This window comes from Phycodurus eques, chromosome 7, assembly GCF_024500275.1.
Source record: "Phycodurus eques isolate BA_2022a chromosome 7, UOR_Pequ_1.1, whole genome shotgun sequence".
Classification (NCBI taxonomy): Eukaryota; Metazoa; Chordata; class Actinopteri; order Syngnathiformes; family Syngnathidae; genus Phycodurus; species Phycodurus eques.
Window position 1 is genome coordinate 7,318,765 of NC_084531.1, and position 20,172 is coordinate 7,338,936.

Below are 20,172 nucleotides of genomic sequence, written 5' to 3' on the forward strand. Positions count from 1 at the left end.
GAACACTTTTCCACTTTGCATCAGTCCATCTTATATCAGCTCAGGCCCAGAGAACCCGGCGGCGTTTCTGGGTGTTGTTCATAAATGGCTTTTGCTTTGCATAGTAGAGTTTCAAGTTGCACTTATGGATGTAGCGCCGAATTGTATTTACTGACATTGGTTTTCTGATGTGTTCCTGAGCCCATGTGGTGATATCCTTTACACATTGATGTGGTTTTTGATGCATTGCCGCCTGAGGGATCGAAGGTCACAGGCATTCAATGTTGGTTTTCGGCCTTGCCGGTTCCATGCAGGGATTTCTCCAGATTCTCTGAACCGTTTGATGATATTATGGACCGTAGATGATGAAATCCCTAAATTCCTTGCAATTGTACGTTGAGGAACATTGTCGTTAAACTGTTCGACTATTTTCCCACGCACGTGTTCACAAAGAGGTGGACCTTGCCCCATCTTTGCTTGTGAATGACTGAGCAATTCAGGGAACCTCCTTTTATACCCAATCATGCCACCCACCTATTCCCAATTAGCCTGTTCACATGTGGGATGTTCCAAACAGGTGTTTGATGAGCATTCCTCAACTTTCTCAGTCTTTTTTGCCACCTGTCCCAGCTTTTTTGGAACGTTTTGCAGCCATAACATTATAAGTTAATGATTATTTGCTAAGGACAATAAAGTTGATCATTTTGAACATTATATATCTTGTCTTTGTAGTGTATTCAAATAAATATAGGTTGAATGATTTGCAAATCATTGTATTGTTTTATATTTATGTTTAACACACTGTCCCAACTTCATTGGAATTGGGGTTGTACATAAATGTGTGTGATGGAAAGAGATCAAATTGATTAGATAACATTTGACAGTCTTCGAACCAAATATGAAATCATGTTTTAATGATCAGAGCCAGCCTGATAGAGGTTATGTATATGAAAGTTGATTTGTTGATACTGCAAAAATGCATATAAGAATTGTTTAGGTTTTAATATGTCTTCATTCATTAATTTGTCACTATATCAGATGAAAGCTTGAGTAAGGTTTTTGAATGTTAGGCAATTTCATTGTCATCAAGCAATTAGTGGCTTTTTTGATGAACCTGGTAAAAACCTGGGAAACAACCTGCCTCCAGGGATCAGGTAATGTGTTCATTTTGAAATAGACTTCATGTCTTCAGCACCTCTTCTCTGGTTTACCATCTGTCTTTGTAAAATTAACATCAACGCTCATTATTAAGCCTCACGTTATATTTTTACAAGCAATTCCACGGCACCGTTGAAACACAGATTTCTTCAATTCTCTTGAAACTGAGGGTTGACAACATCAAACAAGCAATGCTGTTGGAAGCATCAGGCATTTGTTTAATACCAGTTAACAAACTAGAAACTGGGTGTTTTAACATCTCAATAATCGGAGGCATACAAGATTTATATTATCCCTCACAGAATCAAGGTCATACGGCCATATGATTTCTTCCAGCTGACCGGCAAAGAAAAACACAATCATGAGTTAGAATTAAAATTATAGCATAATAAGGAAAATGTTAATGCCATTGAATGGAAATGAAAACGTGATATATTGTACTACGGTGATTGTCTTTGTTATTTTTTTGGGTATTTAAATGAGTGTGCAATAAAGAATGAAGGACATGGACAATAATTACATTGTATAGACTTACCCAAAAACAACAAAATCAGTGGAAATCCTTCAACTCCGATAATTTAATTCATGTTTTCAACCCGTTATTTATTTATTTATTTTCAAGTGACAGTCCTTGCTGCTTTTCTTTATTATAAAATTACTCTTGACAAGAACATTATCTCCTTCAATGTATCACTCTGGTCATTTGCTCATCCGTCATACTACTTCCCAACCAAATATATATATATATATAATATATAGGAGCGATAGAATATTGACCCGTGGAAACCTCCTCATTGCGCTGTCACTGTACAACATTGTACAACATTGTACAGACAAGACTGATAAGCATGATCTACATATCAGTTGCTGACGTCAGAGCTGCTGACCAAGACCAAAGTGGGCCTGTCAGAGGAATGACTTTTATCTGAAATAGCAACCTTTGAGACGGCATGCAGTGCATTTAATTGATTTGGTATCCACACTTATCCATCTATCTCGATAACTTCCATAATTCTTATCAAGAGGACCTCAGTGATCCAACCTGCTCGTTTCACAACACTGTACTGCAATATCACTACAGGCAACAAGAAAATTGAAAATGGGAAAATAACTGAGTGATAAAGATGATCATCTGCGCATATGTCTTGTGTATGTATGTCTGTGCCGACCAAAGCAATACAGTACTGGGGTTCACTCCTAATAATCTTTTTTAGTGATAATGTTCAACAACTTGTTTTTGTGTGACCACCAAATGTCTAGACAGGTGTGAACCGATTTCATGGAGCTGATAAATATTTAATCAGCAAATCCACCATTGTTCCAGCTGATTTCATGATGGAGCACTGCTCTAAAACCAGCAGGGGAGGTTATCTCAGCTGTAAGAAACACAGAGTTCTTCAATTCTCTCCCCCACACACACCATTTTAGATAAATCTGCTCAATTCTTGTGATTATGTTTTTGTAATATCACATCTGTTGAGGTCGCTTCTGCTTTAATAATACGGCCAAAACTGTTGTTGAAGTGTCACTGTAGGTTGCTTTACTCTATTTACTGGGCAAAGCAAGGTAATTCACAATGAAGTTGGATAACCAGAATTATTCTAAAATAATAAAGGTGACATACAGTCAGATTATTATTTGTCTGTGAAGACAGTTTTACATATACAGTAAGTAAATCCTTATGTACATCTACCATCCACAACATTATGACCACTTGCACAAGCTAAGGATATCCAATACAACAGATAGTCTGCCTATATTAAGATAATAATGTTCACTTTTGACTTATTGTGGTTGTAGTTTGTGGTGTTGAATTGCGCTGCATCATTCTGAGAGCTGTTCCCAATATCTTTTACTCTCTCATGGAACTAGTTGAGTTCACCAAAATATTAGACACCACTGCAAACAACAACCACAATAATAAACAAATTGTAATATTAACATCTCCGTGCTATGTTAATCAAAACTAAACATTATTACATGAAGCCAGAATATTTGACAACTATTGTATTGTACATCATTGTTATTATACAATGTTTAAATTATTATGGTCATAATGTTGTAGCTCAAGGTTGCTCTTATTATGGTCATAATGTTGTAGCTCAAGGTTAGAGCGTTAGGTTAGAGCGTCTGCCTCACAGTTCTGAGGACCGAGGTTCAATCCCCGGCCCCGCCTGTGTGGAGTTTGCATGTTCTCCCTGTGCCTGCGTGGGTTTTCTCCGAGCACTCCGGTTTCCTCCCACATCCCAAAAACATGCATGGTAGGTTAATTGAAGACTCTAAATTGGTTGTAGGTGTGAATGTGAGTGCGAATGGTTGTTTGTTTATATGTGCCCTGCGATTGGCTGGCAACCAGTTCAGAGTGTACCCCGCTTCCAACCCGATGATAGCTGGGATTGGCTCCAGCACTCCCGCGACCCTAGTGAGGAGAAGCGGCTCAGAAAATGGATGGATGGATGGATGGATGTTGTAGCTCATCAGTGTAATTAGGCCTGTCTTTTCCAAATAACCTGCTATGAGCTGATAGGTGAATATTATGTTGTTTATGAGCTTGGCCATTTACTTCCAAAGATAAGGATTTAAAGATTTTTTTCCAAAGCAAAATTAGGGTGAGTAAGGGCAAACAGGCTCTTTTTTTTCCATTTCAGGGAAGGTTAACGGACAAAAATTGTTAAGTTCTTTTGCATTGTGCATGTTTGATGCATCGTTTTCTAATTAAGATGATATGATGATTCATGACAGAGTAAATTTCATGAAATTTGTCCAGTAATTTGTTAAGGAAATTTTTTTTTTTTTTTTTTTTTTTTTTGTTGGGGATGGGGAAAAAAAAGGGTAAAGCTGCCCCACAATCATGCGTATCACGACAGTATAATTGCACTGTAATGTAACAGTCCACGGATATCTGTATATAGCACATTAAAATGCTTTGCATGCTTTGCATACACGTCAATCTCGCATTAAGTCTGAGTTTTTAAGTTTTTGTATTGTAGTTTTATTTGCATGTGATGTAGTGAATCATTTCAGACTCAAGGCCGGTGGGTGTCTAATACTCCAATTGCCCAAGAAGTAGAGGTTATTCACCCGATTACCCAAGAAGTCAAAACCACCCACACAAAAAACAAACAGGATACGGATAAATGTCAGTGAGCTCAATCAAACAAGAAATCAAGTATTTTGGAAAAAACAAAACAAAAACTAAAAAAAAAAAATAAAAAAAAAAAGAAAGAAAAATGTTTCATGTCTCATTAATCTGAAATCACCATCTGGCCTCACACCACTGGAAAACAATGCGTCATTAACATTGGTGTGTTGTTGCAAGCCCCAGGTGTGAAAGATGGGTGATCCTTAAAGGTGCCATATTTTACCAAACCAGCTTTTTCCAGTATTTGGGATGTACAGTCCAATTGGCTCAACGGTGCCTACTTAAACATGTGAAATGTGAATTAAAAACGTCCACACATTCCTGAGTTACAGGGTTTTTTCTGCCATGAGGCCTGAAATCAGGTCATTTGAATTACTCGAGCTCCTGAGCCAGCGCTTTCAACACAACAAACACCCTTTTTGAAATTAAATTGACACTTTTATACTAAGTCCATGTTACAGAGTCACTCTATGGTGGTCTGAATAGCTAAAATATGGGACCTTTAAATCACACTTTCCAAAAACGCATGCAAATCACTCAACTCTCTTTAGGCCAAAATGAGAATAATTTAAAACTTAAATGAAGCAGTTCCATATGGTAATTTACACAAAAGCACAAGAAAAATAGCACAACCTTTTTCAAACCCATATGCTCCCCATGTGTGTTTTGATTGGTCTTATAGTATATGGCAGGTGTGTCAAACTCATTTTTGTTGCGGGCCACATTATAGTCACAGTTTCCCTCGGAGGGCCTAAACCATATAAATGTTTAGTCACCTCATAATATTATTACATACACACAACAAATTGATGGATACCTAGTTTTGAAATCAGAAGTCAAGGATAATAGTTTGTTCAACTATTGTTCATGTTACTGTAAACAGAAAATGCTTGCAATGTCTCAACGATACTATTTATTGTTATTATTTTATGAGAATTTGAGCAAGAATCATGGAAGTTGATTTGCTTTCGCGGGCCACATGAAATGACTTGGTGGGACAGATTTGGCCCCCGGGCCTTGAGTTTGACACCTGTGGTAAATCGTGTGACCAACACAGCAGACCACAATTAAGGATCTGACAACCGACAAACAGGGTTGGTCATAAGTTCCCTTTTTTGAAACACTTCTCAGTCCTGAATACTATACCTGTAAACTTCCATAATATCGATTCCAATGATTAACATTTGCTCTGTGAAGCAAGGATTGAAGTTGTGTGACGGAATTAACGAAGCAGTGTTGTGTACTTTGCTGAAGTATTTTAGATCCTCGCCAGCGAGCTATAAAAAATGTTGACGTTGGGCAGCTGCTTTATGCTGTGTATTATACATAATGTTTTAGATTAACAGTTTTATGTATCAGATATTGAATTTTATAACCCTGATTTTACATGAAACACCTGTCGTAACGATGTGGCAGCAGTTGCGCAAACACACGTCATCTTTGATGTTGCCACGAAATGTTAGTAGTAATAGTACCCGAACTGACCAGCGAGAGGCAGCAATGTGCGACAAGCCATACAGACTTGACGGAGACAAAAACAAACAAGCTAGGTTAGCTGCTAGCTGATTTACAGCATGAACTCCATCTCATTTTGAGCTTTGCTTGATCTGTCAGGATAATCTCTCAACGCTACGAGATAACCAGGGCTTTGCTGGTCTCAGGGGGGAATCAGGTTCACTTCACAACACATTTGTGGAGTAGTTCACACCGCTACACTATATTTATGACAACCGTGCCACAGAGAGGGCACAGACCATTATCAGAGACAGCACATTCACAACACACACTTTTCAAGCTTCTTCCATCTTGCAGATGCTACAGGCGCGTCGCAGACAGAACGAGACTATAACACAGCTTCTACCCACACGCCATCAGACTCTTGAGCAAATGACGTCACAATTTTTTAACCCACCGTGCAATTATTTTTTCATTTGTAAATTCTGTTTACTTTGTTACAATTGTCCAATACCCCTGCTACCTGGAATCCTTGAAAGTCAAATGCACATTATCTACATATTTTCTTTGTCTTTCATCATTTAAAGTTATTGTTTTTTTATCTTTTTTATTCTTTGTGTAAGTGGAGGGAGACTTGCAAAGTAAGAATTGCATTGCTAAGTGACAATAAACAGCTTGAATCTTGTAGATTAAAGGCCCGCAGGGTACTTCCTCCTGTCGCCTGTGTGTCAAGGTCATTCTGGGCTGTGAGAGCCAATTACATTTTGAGCTGGACCTAGGAATTACCAACAATGTCCAACCACTGAGCTGCATTACTTCCAAAAATTGTCAATTGCCCAATCGCTTAGCTGCCTTTCTACCAAGATTTGCACCTAATGCCTGAAGGTAAGTGTGACTGTTTTGTGTTTTTCTTTACCTTTGTGACTTCAGATAATGGCAACTAATTGACTTTGATTGATTTGTTTGTTTGTGCTCTCAAGTATGCAAAGTATGCAAGAAAAAGGGCTAATAATGTGCAAGAACTAATGCACTAGAAAATTATAGGTTATTTAACATTTGAGTTTTGTATCTTGTAAAAAAAATTCAGAACGGACAAATTTAAAATGACACAGTTATGTGATTAATATCCAAATAAGAGTAAAATGTTATTTCATTGTGATGAAAAATAATATTCATATTATCATTCATATTATTAATCACATTGATTTGCATATTGATTTTATTGTTTACTCATTATCCATATTATGTCTTATTAACTTTTTGTATTCAATTCACTTGGTCTTTGGTGTACTTGTGTTGGGTTTCATATAAGTAATGTATTTTTATTTAAACTACTGTGTGTAGCACTTCTCACAGAGAGGACTCACAAAGTGCTAAATGTGTAGTCATTGTCATAGTCATAATGTCAGGTGTGTGCATGCAAATAGTAGAAGGATCCCAAAGCAGGCAACAAACCGAAGTAAGAGCAAATAGTCTTCAATAAACAAAAAGCAGCTTGGATCCATAATTACAAAAGTACAACCAAAAACTACAACAATTAAAGAATACTCATGAGGCAAATAACAGAAGCAATAAATAAACTAAGGACATGCTGGTGGACGGAGCTACGGCGGAAAGGAGTCGGCTAATAAACAACTAAAAACAATGCAAAAAAAAAATAATGTAAAACTACAACAGAAAACAGTACTCATGTGAGAATAAAAACAGGAACACTGCAGTACCACAAAAACACGGACGGGGACTCGAAAGTCAGAATACTTGAAACTATGAAATAGAGATAACAATGGCAGTAAGCAAATGCAATAATCTGACAACTCCTTTGCACCACCGCTGGGTTTAAAAACCCACAGACTGGAATAGTTTGCAGGTACGTCCCAGTCGCCTCCGTCCACCAACAATCACAAAGGGAACTGAAAGACAAAGAAGTCTAATAAACAGCAACACCAACTAGGAAGATAACGCAGAAACCTTATACAGTTGGAAGAAAATCAATCAAAGCAAATCATTCCTAGTGGAATGCCTGCCAAAACAAACGTGTTTACAACTCCATTTTAAAAAGGTCTCCAGAAGAGACAGCTCTTAGCTCAAATGTAAATTCATTCCACTATTTGGGGGCGAGGGACCACAAGGTTCTATCACCTTTAGGTTTAATCTTGTGTGCCTGCAATGAACTATCAGTGCCAATAAAATGACACCACACCAAGTACGGAGGAGCTTGACCATTGCGAGCTCTGTAAGCGACTATTACAATTTTGTACTGAATCTTAAATTAAGCAGGGATCCAGTGCAAGGATGACAGAACTGGAGTGATGTGGCTGAACCTATGGGACCTAGACAAAACCCTAGCATTTTGGACTGATAGGAGATAGTATACCTTATTTTCACAACCATAAGGCGCACTTAAAAGTCTTACATTTTCTCCAAAATGGATGGGGTGCCTTATAATGCGGCGCACCTTATGTGTGCACCGAGTTCCAAAATCTATAAATGTTATTGTGTGATGAGCGCTCTGGTTGACTGACTGGGAGCATTTCCTGCCGACACGTTGCTTATACAGAGGAAAAGCGGACATGGCTGAGGACAGCATGCGGACGCAAAGGGGGAAGGGTGCACGTGACAGAGGACGCTAAAGGCACGCCCCCAGTCGGTATATGCATTGTCCAAAACAACATCGGTTTGGCTAAGGTCCCCCAAAAATGGCACCTACCAAGAGACACGCTTACGAAGCACAGTTTAAACTGCAAGCTATCAGTAACGCGGCGGAACTTGGGAATCGAGCAGCCGCGAGAGAATTCAAGGTAAACTAATCCATGGTTCGCAAGTGGAGAAAGCAGGTAAACGAGCTTCGCCAAGTCAAGAAGACGAAGCTGACTTTCCGCGGAAACAAGACGAGGTGGCTTGAGTTGGAAGACCAACTCGAGCAATGGATTAATGAGCAAAGAACAGCCGGGAGAAGCGTCTCTACAGTCACCATTCGACTGAGTTGCACTGTTGTTCGAGCTTTCGTAAAAGCCGGCATCATTTCTGAGGAGCCGCACGGCAACGAGACCGACTCCGACAATGACAAGAGGGAACCTGGTGTGTTTGATGGAGAACTTGCCCAGCTTTTCATTTCGGATACAGAATATGAGGACTTTGATGGATTGGTGGATGAGGATTGATCAAAAAATAACGTGAGTAAATTGTTAAATACTTCAATAAAGTACAACCGAACTCAGTTTTGCTCCCACTGCCTTTTTAGAAACATTGTTTTAGCGTGCATGCATGCTACCGTATGTTTTAAGCTAGTGTATGTTTTACCATGCCTGCGCCCAATAATACGGTGCGCCTTATGTATGTGGTAAATACAGAAATAGACCCCGTAACTGAGACTGCGCCTTTTAATACGGTGCGCCTTATAGCCGTGAAAATATGGTAATTGGGTTTTGGTGAGAGAGGTAAAGACAGAATTGCAATTGTCAAGATTTGAGGAGACAAATGCATGAATGATCATTTCTAGTTCAGAATGAGATAGACCTAAGTTCAGCAATATTTTGGAAGTGGAAAAAGCACGAATGGGTTGCAGTTTTTATATTTTTAATTTAAAAAATAATATTTTAATTGATTTATTATTTTATTTATTATAGTGTTTTGTGTGTGATCTTTATCTGTACATACAGCACTTTGTTTTCTACGAATAAAGTTTTGTTAAGTACTATTGTGCCCATTAAAAAGCATGGCCTGATCAAATATTACCCCAAGTTCATAGTCCATGTTTTGCTTATCTTTGTTTTTTTTTGGTTTAACATGACATAAGTACAGATTATCCTTATATTTCCTATCTTGTGATTTCGTTTTTTTTTTGCTTGTGAATGGATGTCATTTCTATTAATTACAACTTTCTTTGCTTCTTTACGTGATGCATCGCCCAGTGACCCGGAAGTGGTTCTCTCGCTGCCATATGAGGAGCATCTCAACTGTCTTAAATGCAGATCAAGGAGCATGCATCAAGGAGGTTGCTTGGAGGAACTACAGTATAATTCAGGAACCACTGATGTTGCTTTTGCGGACGTCTTATAGCTCCTCAACAGTGCCATATCAAAATGGGCCTAAACTTGCTGGATTGTAAACAGAGCAGGACTTTAAAAAGCAAAATAAATATCTTTTGCTTTTGTCATTCCTTGATTATGTTAGATCAAATATACATCTTTTTCTGAGTCTGTTTTTTTGGGGGGAAGTATTTATAACTGAAATGACTTAATTACGCTGCCTCATGCTTACTACACAAGAAAATAATAATTGTAATGTAGTTAAATGCTTGTAGCGACAAGAAAATAAAAGTTTTGATGACTATACATTATCTTTGCATTCCATGTAATACATAAGCAACATATGCCACATTGTAGGCTTATATAATATGAAATATTTACAAGTCACTACTAATTTGTGCTGTGAGCAAGGGGTGTAGGGGGTGGGCGGGGAGGGGCTGGGGAAGCCCTCTTGATTGCTTCTCCATCTGCAGTTTCCAATATCCATCCATTTTCTGAGCCGCTTCTCCTCACTAGGGTCGCGGGTGTGCTGGAGCCTATCCCAGCTATCATCGGGCAGGAGGCGGGGTACACCCTGAACTGGTTGCCAGCCAATCGCAGAGCACATACAAACAAACAACCATTCGCACTCACATTCACACCTACGGGCAATTTAGAGTCCCCAATTAATGCATGTTGTTGGGACGTGGGAGGAAACCGGAGTGCCCGGAGAAAACCCACACAGGCACGGGGAGAACATGTAAACTCCAGAGGCGGGACTGGGGACTGAACCCCGCTCCTCAGAACTGTGAGGCTGATGCTCTAACCAGTCGGCTACCGTGCCGCCCAGTTTATATATATATATATATATATATATATAATATATATATAAATATTATATATATTATATATATCAAGTCATATAAAGCGTTGCATTCTTCTTTGTATAAAAAGCGCTTACAAATAGTTTGATTGATTGATTGATTTAATAGAAGGTGCACGATTGGGTTGAACAACTGCTTGTTTGAAATTGGATGGACCACAAACAGAAGGCGATGAAGAATTGTTAATTGAGAGCAAAATGGACAAACAGTACTGAAGATGATTTTCAACAGTCATAGGCAGGATATCTAATAGAGGTGAAGTGATCCTCATAGTACACACAAGATCAGCTAATTTTGGAGGGGAAACGGGAGAGAAATGATCGATACTTGGCTGCTGTTCATGAGGATCAGGAAGGGAGAAATTTTAGAAGGCATTATACTGACCTTGACACGGGTGACTGACATTGTTCACAAACATTAAAACATTACAGCAATCTTTAGGGATCGAGCAAGCAGTTAGGGGCAATTTAGAGTCGTCAATCAACCTACCATGCATGTTTTTGGGATGTGGGAGGAAACCGGAGTGCCCGGAGAAAACCCATGCAGGCACCGGGATAACATGCAAACTCCACACAGGGGGAGTGGGGTGGGGGGTGGGGGGGGGGGGGGGGGGGCTGGGATTTGAACACCGGTCCTCAGAACTGTGAGGCAAATGTGCTAACCAGTAGTTCATCGTGCCGCCGGCAATAGTGCTTCCAGTAAAATTATTAGCAACATTATAATTTACTTCACTTATATATTTACTGTAAACTGTAAAAACCCGATGAAATGTCTAACAGTGCACTGTAAGTAAAGCCCTGCGGTATGCACTGTGCTCCGCTCCCACGTACATCGATTTATACCTTGTAACCTTTCTGCCTGGAAAAGGTCACTCCTTCACGGGTATTAATATAGTAGCCTACAAGTATAGTCACTTAGAACGCAATGCACACCAATGTTTAGGAATAGTAAAACGCTACTCTTGCTCATTATCATATCTAATTGGTCTATGTATGTCTTTCTTGTCGTTATTTCTAGCACTACAGTATATTGTAGTTTCAATGTAATTGTTTTCTGAAAGGAATTCTGGATTAGATTTCGATCTCAATGAAATTATCTAATCTAAAAATGGGATGTGGGAATTCTGAGAAGCGATTTCAAATGGACGCTTACTTGTTGTGTCTCCGATGGAGGGAAGAAGCGGCTTTGAAGTGCCAAAATTGCAGTGACCCGTACGTCATGAGTGTCATGAATGATTGAAAACTGCCTATCAAGGGTAGTGTTGCTCTTCCAGCAATAAAAATGGATGCCAACTGCAGTTAACACGAAGAAAATGTAAAATATAACAATTTACAAAACGCCCCAATGTGTGTGCGCATCTGCTGCAGCCTACACTTTAAAGTTAAGGGTATTGTTGTTGTTGTTGTTTTGGGCCACTAGTGAGTTGAACAAATCCAACCATCAATTTTCTGCCATTTATCCTGTTCATGGTTGGGAGAAGATTGAGCCTATACCAACCATGGGTGAAAAGCAGACGGCATCCTGGATTGGTCGCCATTCCAACCAATCACAGCGAACAAATTGATAACGTCATCCCAGGACCAATCAGGAAAGTAAACGGTGATATAGTACCCTCTCGTGCCCACAGAACGATCAATACATGGACTGATGTTGATGTTCTCCCCGCCGTTGCTTCTGTGCGGAGATCCTCGGCTAACGACACGATACCGTTCCAACGGTGGCGAAGTAACCCAAATCCGTTCGTATGTCGCAACGATGCGCTATCTCATATGGTAATGCAGTATTGTATAATAATGAATAATAATGTAATATAATCTTTTAAAAAAGATCGCCATTGAGGTGACGTCATGCTTGAACGCGAGCTGACGTCCTTGTCATGTAAAAAAACGGATCTTCTTCAAATAAAATGTAACTAACAGCAACGTTTTGTAGGCTACGTGCCTTTTTTACGAGTGTGCTGTTATTATGTCAGCATTTCCCTCAAAAAGTTCGAATGAAACACGTAGTATACATTTGGAATTAAGCCATTAGCTTGACGACGTGCGTGACGAATATGCTTTTGACATCATAGTTTTTCTTTCCCAAAACTGCCGCGTGAGCGCCTGATGTTTCTAAATTGTGATGTTCATGTCTGTCTGCTTATAGGTAAAATAACCACTTTTTGTTCCATTTTGTTTGCCTTATTTTGCATAGGTTTGAAGTAACAGACAAGTACTTGTACTCCGTTACTGTACTTTTTCAGGTAGCTATCTGGCGACTTTTTACTTTTACTCCTTACATTTTACAAATTGCCTCTTTATGCGCATCATGTTGGTATGCTACTTAAATTGTCAAACCACCTGTATATCAAAATAGATGATACCATTGGATAGAGGCTTGTAATGCAAATAAAATGGATCCTAGTTTGTAAGAATCGGATAAGCATTATGGATTTTATGGCACTTTTCTGTTGCAAATCAGCCCAAATGTACTTTTCAAGAATTCAATGTAAATCAATAGGAAATGTGTGACCGAAACCTTGACTCTTTGGTAGAAAATTCCCGTTTGGTTTTATTAGTTGAGACGAAATTGTGATGTTTAAAGAGGCCATTTTCAGATTTTTCTATGGCAGCGTCCCCTCGAGCCATCTCATTCCAGGCCACACTGAGAGCAAGCGCTTCGTCAAAATTACTTCAAGTCTCACCGAAAACAAGAAGAATAATAGTGAATCACGTGTGATTTTGGGCACCGAAATCGAGGAACATTTTCATGTTTGTCAGAACCACAGCAAATCTCATCTGAATTGGAAATGTAAAAAATAAGGTAGTAAAGGGATTTCCCAGCAACGTCATTGGAAAAGAACAAGGATTACCTTGCACAAAACAATCAGAAAACGCGATTTTGGTGGACCTCCGCGAAATCCAAGTGCCAGAAATCCCCACAGCGAAATGGAAGGAAAATGGATTTTTCCGTTTTCTGGATTTAGTAACCTACCTACATTAGAAGATTATTGTCACCAGTATATTGTTAAAGCGCCAGCAATGTTTTGTGTCCACCATGTTAGTTTGTAAGAAAGCAAGCTTGTTGACGTGCGGCTAGCTGGGCAGTAAATTATGTCACCTTCGAGCATTAACATGATTTCAAACACATTTCCCCACTGCTAAAACAAACCGTAAAAAAACCAAAAACAAAAAACAACTAAAAATACCCAGAATTTGCTCATTTTCGACCAATTCAATGGGTTGGAAAATGTAAATTTACTTGTTATTACAAGAATCAGTACTTCAATATACTGTAAGTACTGAACACCAGTACTTTTGATCTCTGCTTTTTTTTTATTAGCTATGAGTGGCTTGGAGAATCATGATGAAGAATCAGATTGCTCTGAAGAAGGTATTGTGTAAACATCCACATTCCCAATACTGTATTCAAATGATATATCTACGCACAAAACTGACATATTAAGACCTGTGTCCATTTTTAGTTAGTTGTTTCTATGCCATACTGATGTCATGTTTTGTTTGAAGCACTTGTGAATGCAATAGTTTCCCATAGTTCAATATTAATGATTGTTATTCTCCCTCAGAGATCAGGGTGTATGCACGGGACATAGGCATTGAGCCAGAGAGTGAGCAAGAGCTTTTGTGGCTTGCCAGGGAAGCTATATTCGCTCGACTGCCCCCAGGATGGGTTAAGAGGTAAGACAGTGGAGGTGATACAGGCCTCCATTTTAAATTCTCTTATCATTTGACACATTTTCAATTGTGCACACGGCACTGTACCTCAAGTGACATCTTCCTCACAGTTCTGAGGAACCCAGATTCAAATCCGGGCTCCCTGTGTGGAGTTTGCATGTTCTCCCCATGCCTATGTTGGCTTTGTCTGAGTACTCCGGTTTCCTCCCACATCCCAAAAATATGCATGGGAGGTTGATTGAAGACTTTAAATTGTCAGTAGGTCTGAATGTGCGTGTGAATGGTTGTTTGTTTATATGTGCCCTGCGATTGGCTGCCAACCAAGTTCAGGGTGTCCCCCACACAGGCACGGGGAGAACATGCAAACTCCACACAGGCGGGGCCGTGATTTGAACCCCGGTCCTCAGAACTGTGAGGCAGATGTGCTAACCAGTCGCCCACCATGCCGCCAAACTGCTGATATACCACCACCCCAAGAAAAAAAAAATTATAAAAATAAATACATAATAATAAAAATAAAAATGTATGTAGTGCTTCATTGTCTTGTGGCCACAATTACGGATTTTTGCCTATTTGCGACAGGACTCTGTACCCTATTTTCCACGAAAAGCAGGGGTTTGTTGTAACTATATGACACTGGATTAAATAGGATTAGACCATGTTTGGTGGAGACTTCGTGTTAGCACTACAGATCTTATTCGGCGATGCGACGGAAGATAATTGAGGTGTGAATCAAATGTCAGTTCCTTCCAGTGCTCTTAAACAATTAATTGCTGGGGTACAGCACCTATTCTACTGCCCACACTGCTTTTCTCACCAATAATTTTCCATTTGCACTTTGATTGAAGTTTTTAGGGCAAGTAAACCCCTTAGGAACGTAACAGTAATAGGAACATAACAGTAATTTTGACGCATCAACATATTGGAATTTCCGCCCCTACAAGTGATTGGTGGATATTTTTAGCTGAAACTAGTCCGCCAATCAAAGAAGGGCTTTCCCGAGTAGCAGACAAAATGAGACAGCCAAGAAGATAAACTGAGAAATACAGTAATGACGTTTTAGTGTTTTAATTTGAAGGTGGTTTTTTTTTCTGTAGGTGATACCACACAAAAACGTTCGCCAAAAAGGCATTTTTTCCCACACACTCTGGAACCCTATCATCCAACATTCAAAATTCTTCCTGCATTGTACTCAGGTTGAAGTGGTCGTTCCAACTAGACTCTGAAGTATAATTTTTGACAAATCTTGTCACTGCTAATTTTATACAGTACAATATTTATAAAGAAGATGCTCTAATACACAGGTGTCAAACTCATGGCCCGGGCTGACAGATTAGGCCGGCCGCATCATTTCATGTGCCCGCGAAAGCAAATCATCTGCGTCGACTTCACGTCTCTTGCTAAAATACCAAAACTGCAGATTGAGATATTGCAAGCATTTTTTTCTTTTTCTTTTTTTTTTACCAATCCCCTTTAAAATAAATTGAAAAAAGTATGACTGAAAATGTATAAAATATTTTCTACTGACTTCTGATTTCAAAACTAGTTATCCGTTAATTTGTTGTAACCATGCAATAATATTTTGGGATCATACATTTGTATGGTTTCATAGTAAGTAGTAGTATTCACTCCTAAGTACTTACCAATACCAATACGACCAGTACTTTTGATATATAAAATTTCAATTCACACAATGACAGATAATTGTGAACATAGATCTCTCTTTCTGACCCGCAAAATGATTCACCGATGTGTTAAAGGTTGCAGTGTAGTGCCAACTACTGCCGAGTAGGACTTTATGTCAGATTTTTGTCTTAAGTATCTGTGACTGGTATCGGCAGCCTTCGCAACTACCCTGTACCTTGAAATGAGGCCGGGATCAGCCCGATGCCGACACCTGGTATCGGTACTTGCCCATCCCTAGTTCACTCCGAGGTAAACCATACCTACGATGTGGCCCACCACAAAAATGGGTTTGACACCGCTGCTCTAGAATCTACAATTCAGTCCACCCTATGGGTCACAAGCTTTAACTGATTTCCCTCACTACTCAGTATTTTTTGGAGGTAAAGACTGTTGTCCCTGGCAGTTGTAGATTCTTAAATGTTGCTTGCTTTATACTACTTTTGTGTTGAGAAAACAGCAGACCCTGTCCATTTCTTTAAGATTTAAAGGTTGGTTCAAGATAAAAACATTAATAGTGCTGAAAAGAAACGTGTCTTGAACTTACTGTACATATTGAACCCGAGTCAAATCTGATGTAGTGCCATCGATTTACAGTAGCTCACAGGAATAACCTAAATTATTCATAGAATGTCCCCTTTCAGAGCTCTGTGTCTTCCTTTTGTCTATAAATGACTTTATCTCTACAGCCAAGATGAGAGTGGGAACCCCATCTTTCACAACCACTATTTGCAGACATCGACTAATGAACACCCCTGCAAAGTGCAGTACCGTCAACTGGTGGCCCAGGAACGTCAACTGGTTGCCCAGGAACGTGAGCGTATCCAGCGCATGCCTGCTGTTGGAGGCTCAGTAAGCCAGCTAGACAAGAAAGAGAATGAGGAGGCTATTAATACACCCACAGTGAGTGGCTTTTAAAGATCACTGGACTGCGCAATTTCTGGAGAAATTGCGTGAATGTTGAAATGCTGAATGAAATCAGACTGGAATAACATTGAATGATATAGAATCACATGATGTTGAATATTACGGAATGTTATGAAATAATGTGGAATGATATTGAATGAGCGGCACGGTTAGAGCGTCAGCCTCACAGTTCTGAGGAGCAGGGTTCAATCCCCGGTCCCGCCTGTGTGGAGTTTGCATGTTCTCCCCGTGCCTGCGTGGGTTTTCTCCGGGCACTCTGGTTTCCTCCCACATCCCAAAAACATGCATTCATTGGGGACTCTAAATTGCCCGTAGGTGTGAATGTGAGTGCGAATGTTGTTTGTTTGTATGTGCCCTGCGATTGGCTGGCAACCAGTTCAGGGTGTACCCCGCCTCCTACCCGATGATAGCTGGGATAGGCTCCAGCACGCCCGCGACCCTAGTGAGGAGAAGCGGCTCAGAAAATGGATGGATGGATGGATCGCGAGAAGTTGCATAAACATCTGTATGTCATCACCAACTGACAAATAAAGTCAGTTGGTGAAAACATGCAAACTCCACACAGGCGGGGCCGGGGATTGAACCCGGGTCCTCAGAACTGTGAGGCTGACGCTCTAACCAGTCGGCCACCGTGCCGCCCAACTTCTCGCTATAATAATATATTTGAAACTGAATTGCAATGAAAGCCATTCATTATAATATGATCCAGATTTTAGTTTGTTCTTGGACTAAATCGCTTAACATTTTAATCAGCTCATTAAACAGATTCCTGCTCTATAGTTCAATCCCACCTGTTGTTGAGTTCTTTCCTCCCAAACATCCTGGAGTAAGATAATACTGTGGTTGTTCTTGCTTTGTCAGGGACTTTTCTGCAGTGGATTCTTGAATGTAATAAGCAGCAGGTACAAAGAAACGTCATCTCTGACACTACTGAGCTTGGATGACGAAGAAGATTGGATCATCTCCGAAAAGGAGGTACAGTAACATGTGCAGACACCCCTCACTTCACAGATTTTAGACATCACTTGTCATCTGATTGCCCGCAGATGTAGGCATTTCTTTAAGCGCGGTGACTTTTCACTTTCAGAATCATGGCATCTAAAGGCTGCCGCCGAACCCGACTGAACTGTCGCGCAACGTGCTTAGTTTGGCGAATGTTTTCATGAGTGGTTGATCAGTCTGCCACCGGTTTTGCCGCAATTCCAAATTTTAATCGCCGTCTTAATGTCGCAGCAGATAAGTTTTCCCTCACAGTGAAAACACATCCGGGTTTACCATGCCGCACCCCCGCACAGCCTCAAGCCATCGCTGTTCAGGGCGTCCACTTGTGAAATCGGGCAATGAGCGTGGGTGCGGCGGCAACTCTACGCGATGGTCCAGTCCAGTCGGGTTTGACCACGTGGCGCTGTGTGTGGCAGTCTAAAAGCAGCTTTTGTTCCGTGGTCAACTGAGGAGGTGGTGGTGTGGGCATTTTTGTCCATATTGGCAGAAGATGAAATACAACGAGATGTAAGGTGCGACAAGAAACAAGCTTCTTCTTGATTCCGCCCCAATCCCTCCCACTTTTGATTGGTGCCTGTTGGCATGGAAAAGCCACAGAGGCCAGGCCAAGCGAGGCCGTGCAGAGCGCGGCCAGGCCGTTCTGGAAGTTGTTATGAGAAGCATCTTTAGTATTATTGCTAGTACAGCATGTACTGTGTCAAAGTTAACTGTTCTAGTTTTCTGCATGTGTAATTTCTGTTAAAGTGTGTGTGTGTGTGTGTGTGTGTGTGTGAGTGTGTGTGTGTGTGTGTGTGTGTGTGTGCATGCGCATGCGCACATACGCGCGTGTGTATGTGCGCATTTGGGACGTTCATCATAGGACTCTGGAGGCACTGCTAGTGACGATCAAGCAGAAGAGATGACCAAGTCAAAAATGCAGGATAAGGCCCATTCTGGGGACAAGAGTGGTGAATCACCACTGCAACAGGTACAGGAACTTCGCTCGATACAACGTTCATCTGGTACCCCAGATTCTGTGTTTTCGCAGGACGCTAAACAATTTGCAATCTTTGTTTCCAGCTAGTTAAATACAGAAAATGTTGATACACTGTACACTGGATATATAACAAATAAAGCAGAGGGATGAACTATCTTTGTATCACTTATTGTCCATCATTTGAGGACTAGCAGCTGAACACAGATCTTTTTAAGTTTTTAATGGCAGGATTTTAATACCTGCAGTATTAGTTATGTACTAATCCTATGAAGGGCCCACTCAAACTTGGTACGGTTGACCCCCAATGTCTAGTTTGTTAGACCAGACTGCGCATCAAGCATTGCTGTGCATCCTACGGTTTGGAAGAGTTCGACTTCAGCAGGGTATCTTTTTTTACGCAGGAGCACAAGCACACATATGCCTCTCCGCACGTACGGTAGATGATTACATGTTTAATCGTGCTTTAGCTCCACTTGGGGCAGGATCTCATCCCCGACCTGGAGAAGGCACCCTTTTCCGACAGAGGACCATGGTCTCTGATTTGCAGGTGCTGATTTTCATCCCAGCCGCTTCACACTCCGCTGCAAACCGCTCCATTGAGAGTTGGAAATCACGGCCTGATGAAGCCAATGGAACCACATCATCTGCACAAAAGCAGAGATGTAATACTGAGGCCACCAAACCGGATCCCTTGTACATCTCGGCTGCACCTAGAAATTCTGGCCATAAAAGGTATTAACAGAATTGGGGACAAAGGGCAGCCTTGGCGGAGTCCAACCCGCACCGGAAACGAGTCCGACTTACTGCCAGCAATTCGAATCAAACTCTGAAACTGGTCGTACGGGGACCGAACAGTCCATATCAGGGGGTTCGGTACCCCATACTCCCGAAGCACCCCCCAAAGGAGTCCCCGAGGGACACAGTCGAACGCCTTCTCCAAGTCCACAAAACGCATGTAGACTGGTTGGGGGAACTCACATGCACTGAGAGGACCCTACCGAGGGCGTAGAGTTAGTCCACTGTTCCCCACGCTGGACGAAAACCACACTGCTCCTCCTGTCGACGGACCCTCCTCTCCAGCACCCCTGAATAGACGTTACCAGGGAGGCTGAGGAGTGTGATCCCCCTGTAGTTGGAACACACCCTCCGGTCCCCCTTTTTAAAATGGGGGACCACCACCCCAATCTGCCAATCCAGAGGCATTGTCCCCAATGTCCATGCGATGTTGCAGAGGCGTGTCAACCAGCACAGCCACACAACACCCAGAGCCTTTAGGAACTCTTGG

General features: G+C 40.9%; 1 protein-coding gene across 2 annotated transcripts in view; it reads left to right on the plus strand.

Annotated features, from left to right (window-relative positions):
- The first annotated feature begins 12,307 nt into the window (after positions 1–12,307).
- Positions 12,308–20,172, plus strand: part of LOC133404935 (dentin sialophosphoprotein-like) — a 28,298-nt gene continuing 20,433 nt past the window's right edge. For both annotated transcript variants that reach the window (XM_061681470.1, XM_061681471.1), the window contains exons 1-6: positions 12,308–12,397; positions 13,947–13,997; positions 14,191–14,302; positions 16,672–16,885; positions 17,771–17,884; positions 18,771–18,878. In XM_061681470.1, coding sequence (XP_061537454.1) covers positions 12,370–12,397; positions 13,947–13,997; positions 14,191–14,302; positions 16,672–16,885; positions 17,771–17,884; positions 18,771–18,878 — 627 coding nt within the window. In that variant the 5' untranslated portion in view covers positions 12,308–12,369. The remainder of the gene's footprint in view (positions 12,398–13,946; positions 13,998–14,190; positions 14,303–16,671; positions 16,886–17,770; positions 17,885–18,770; positions 18,879–20,172) is intronic.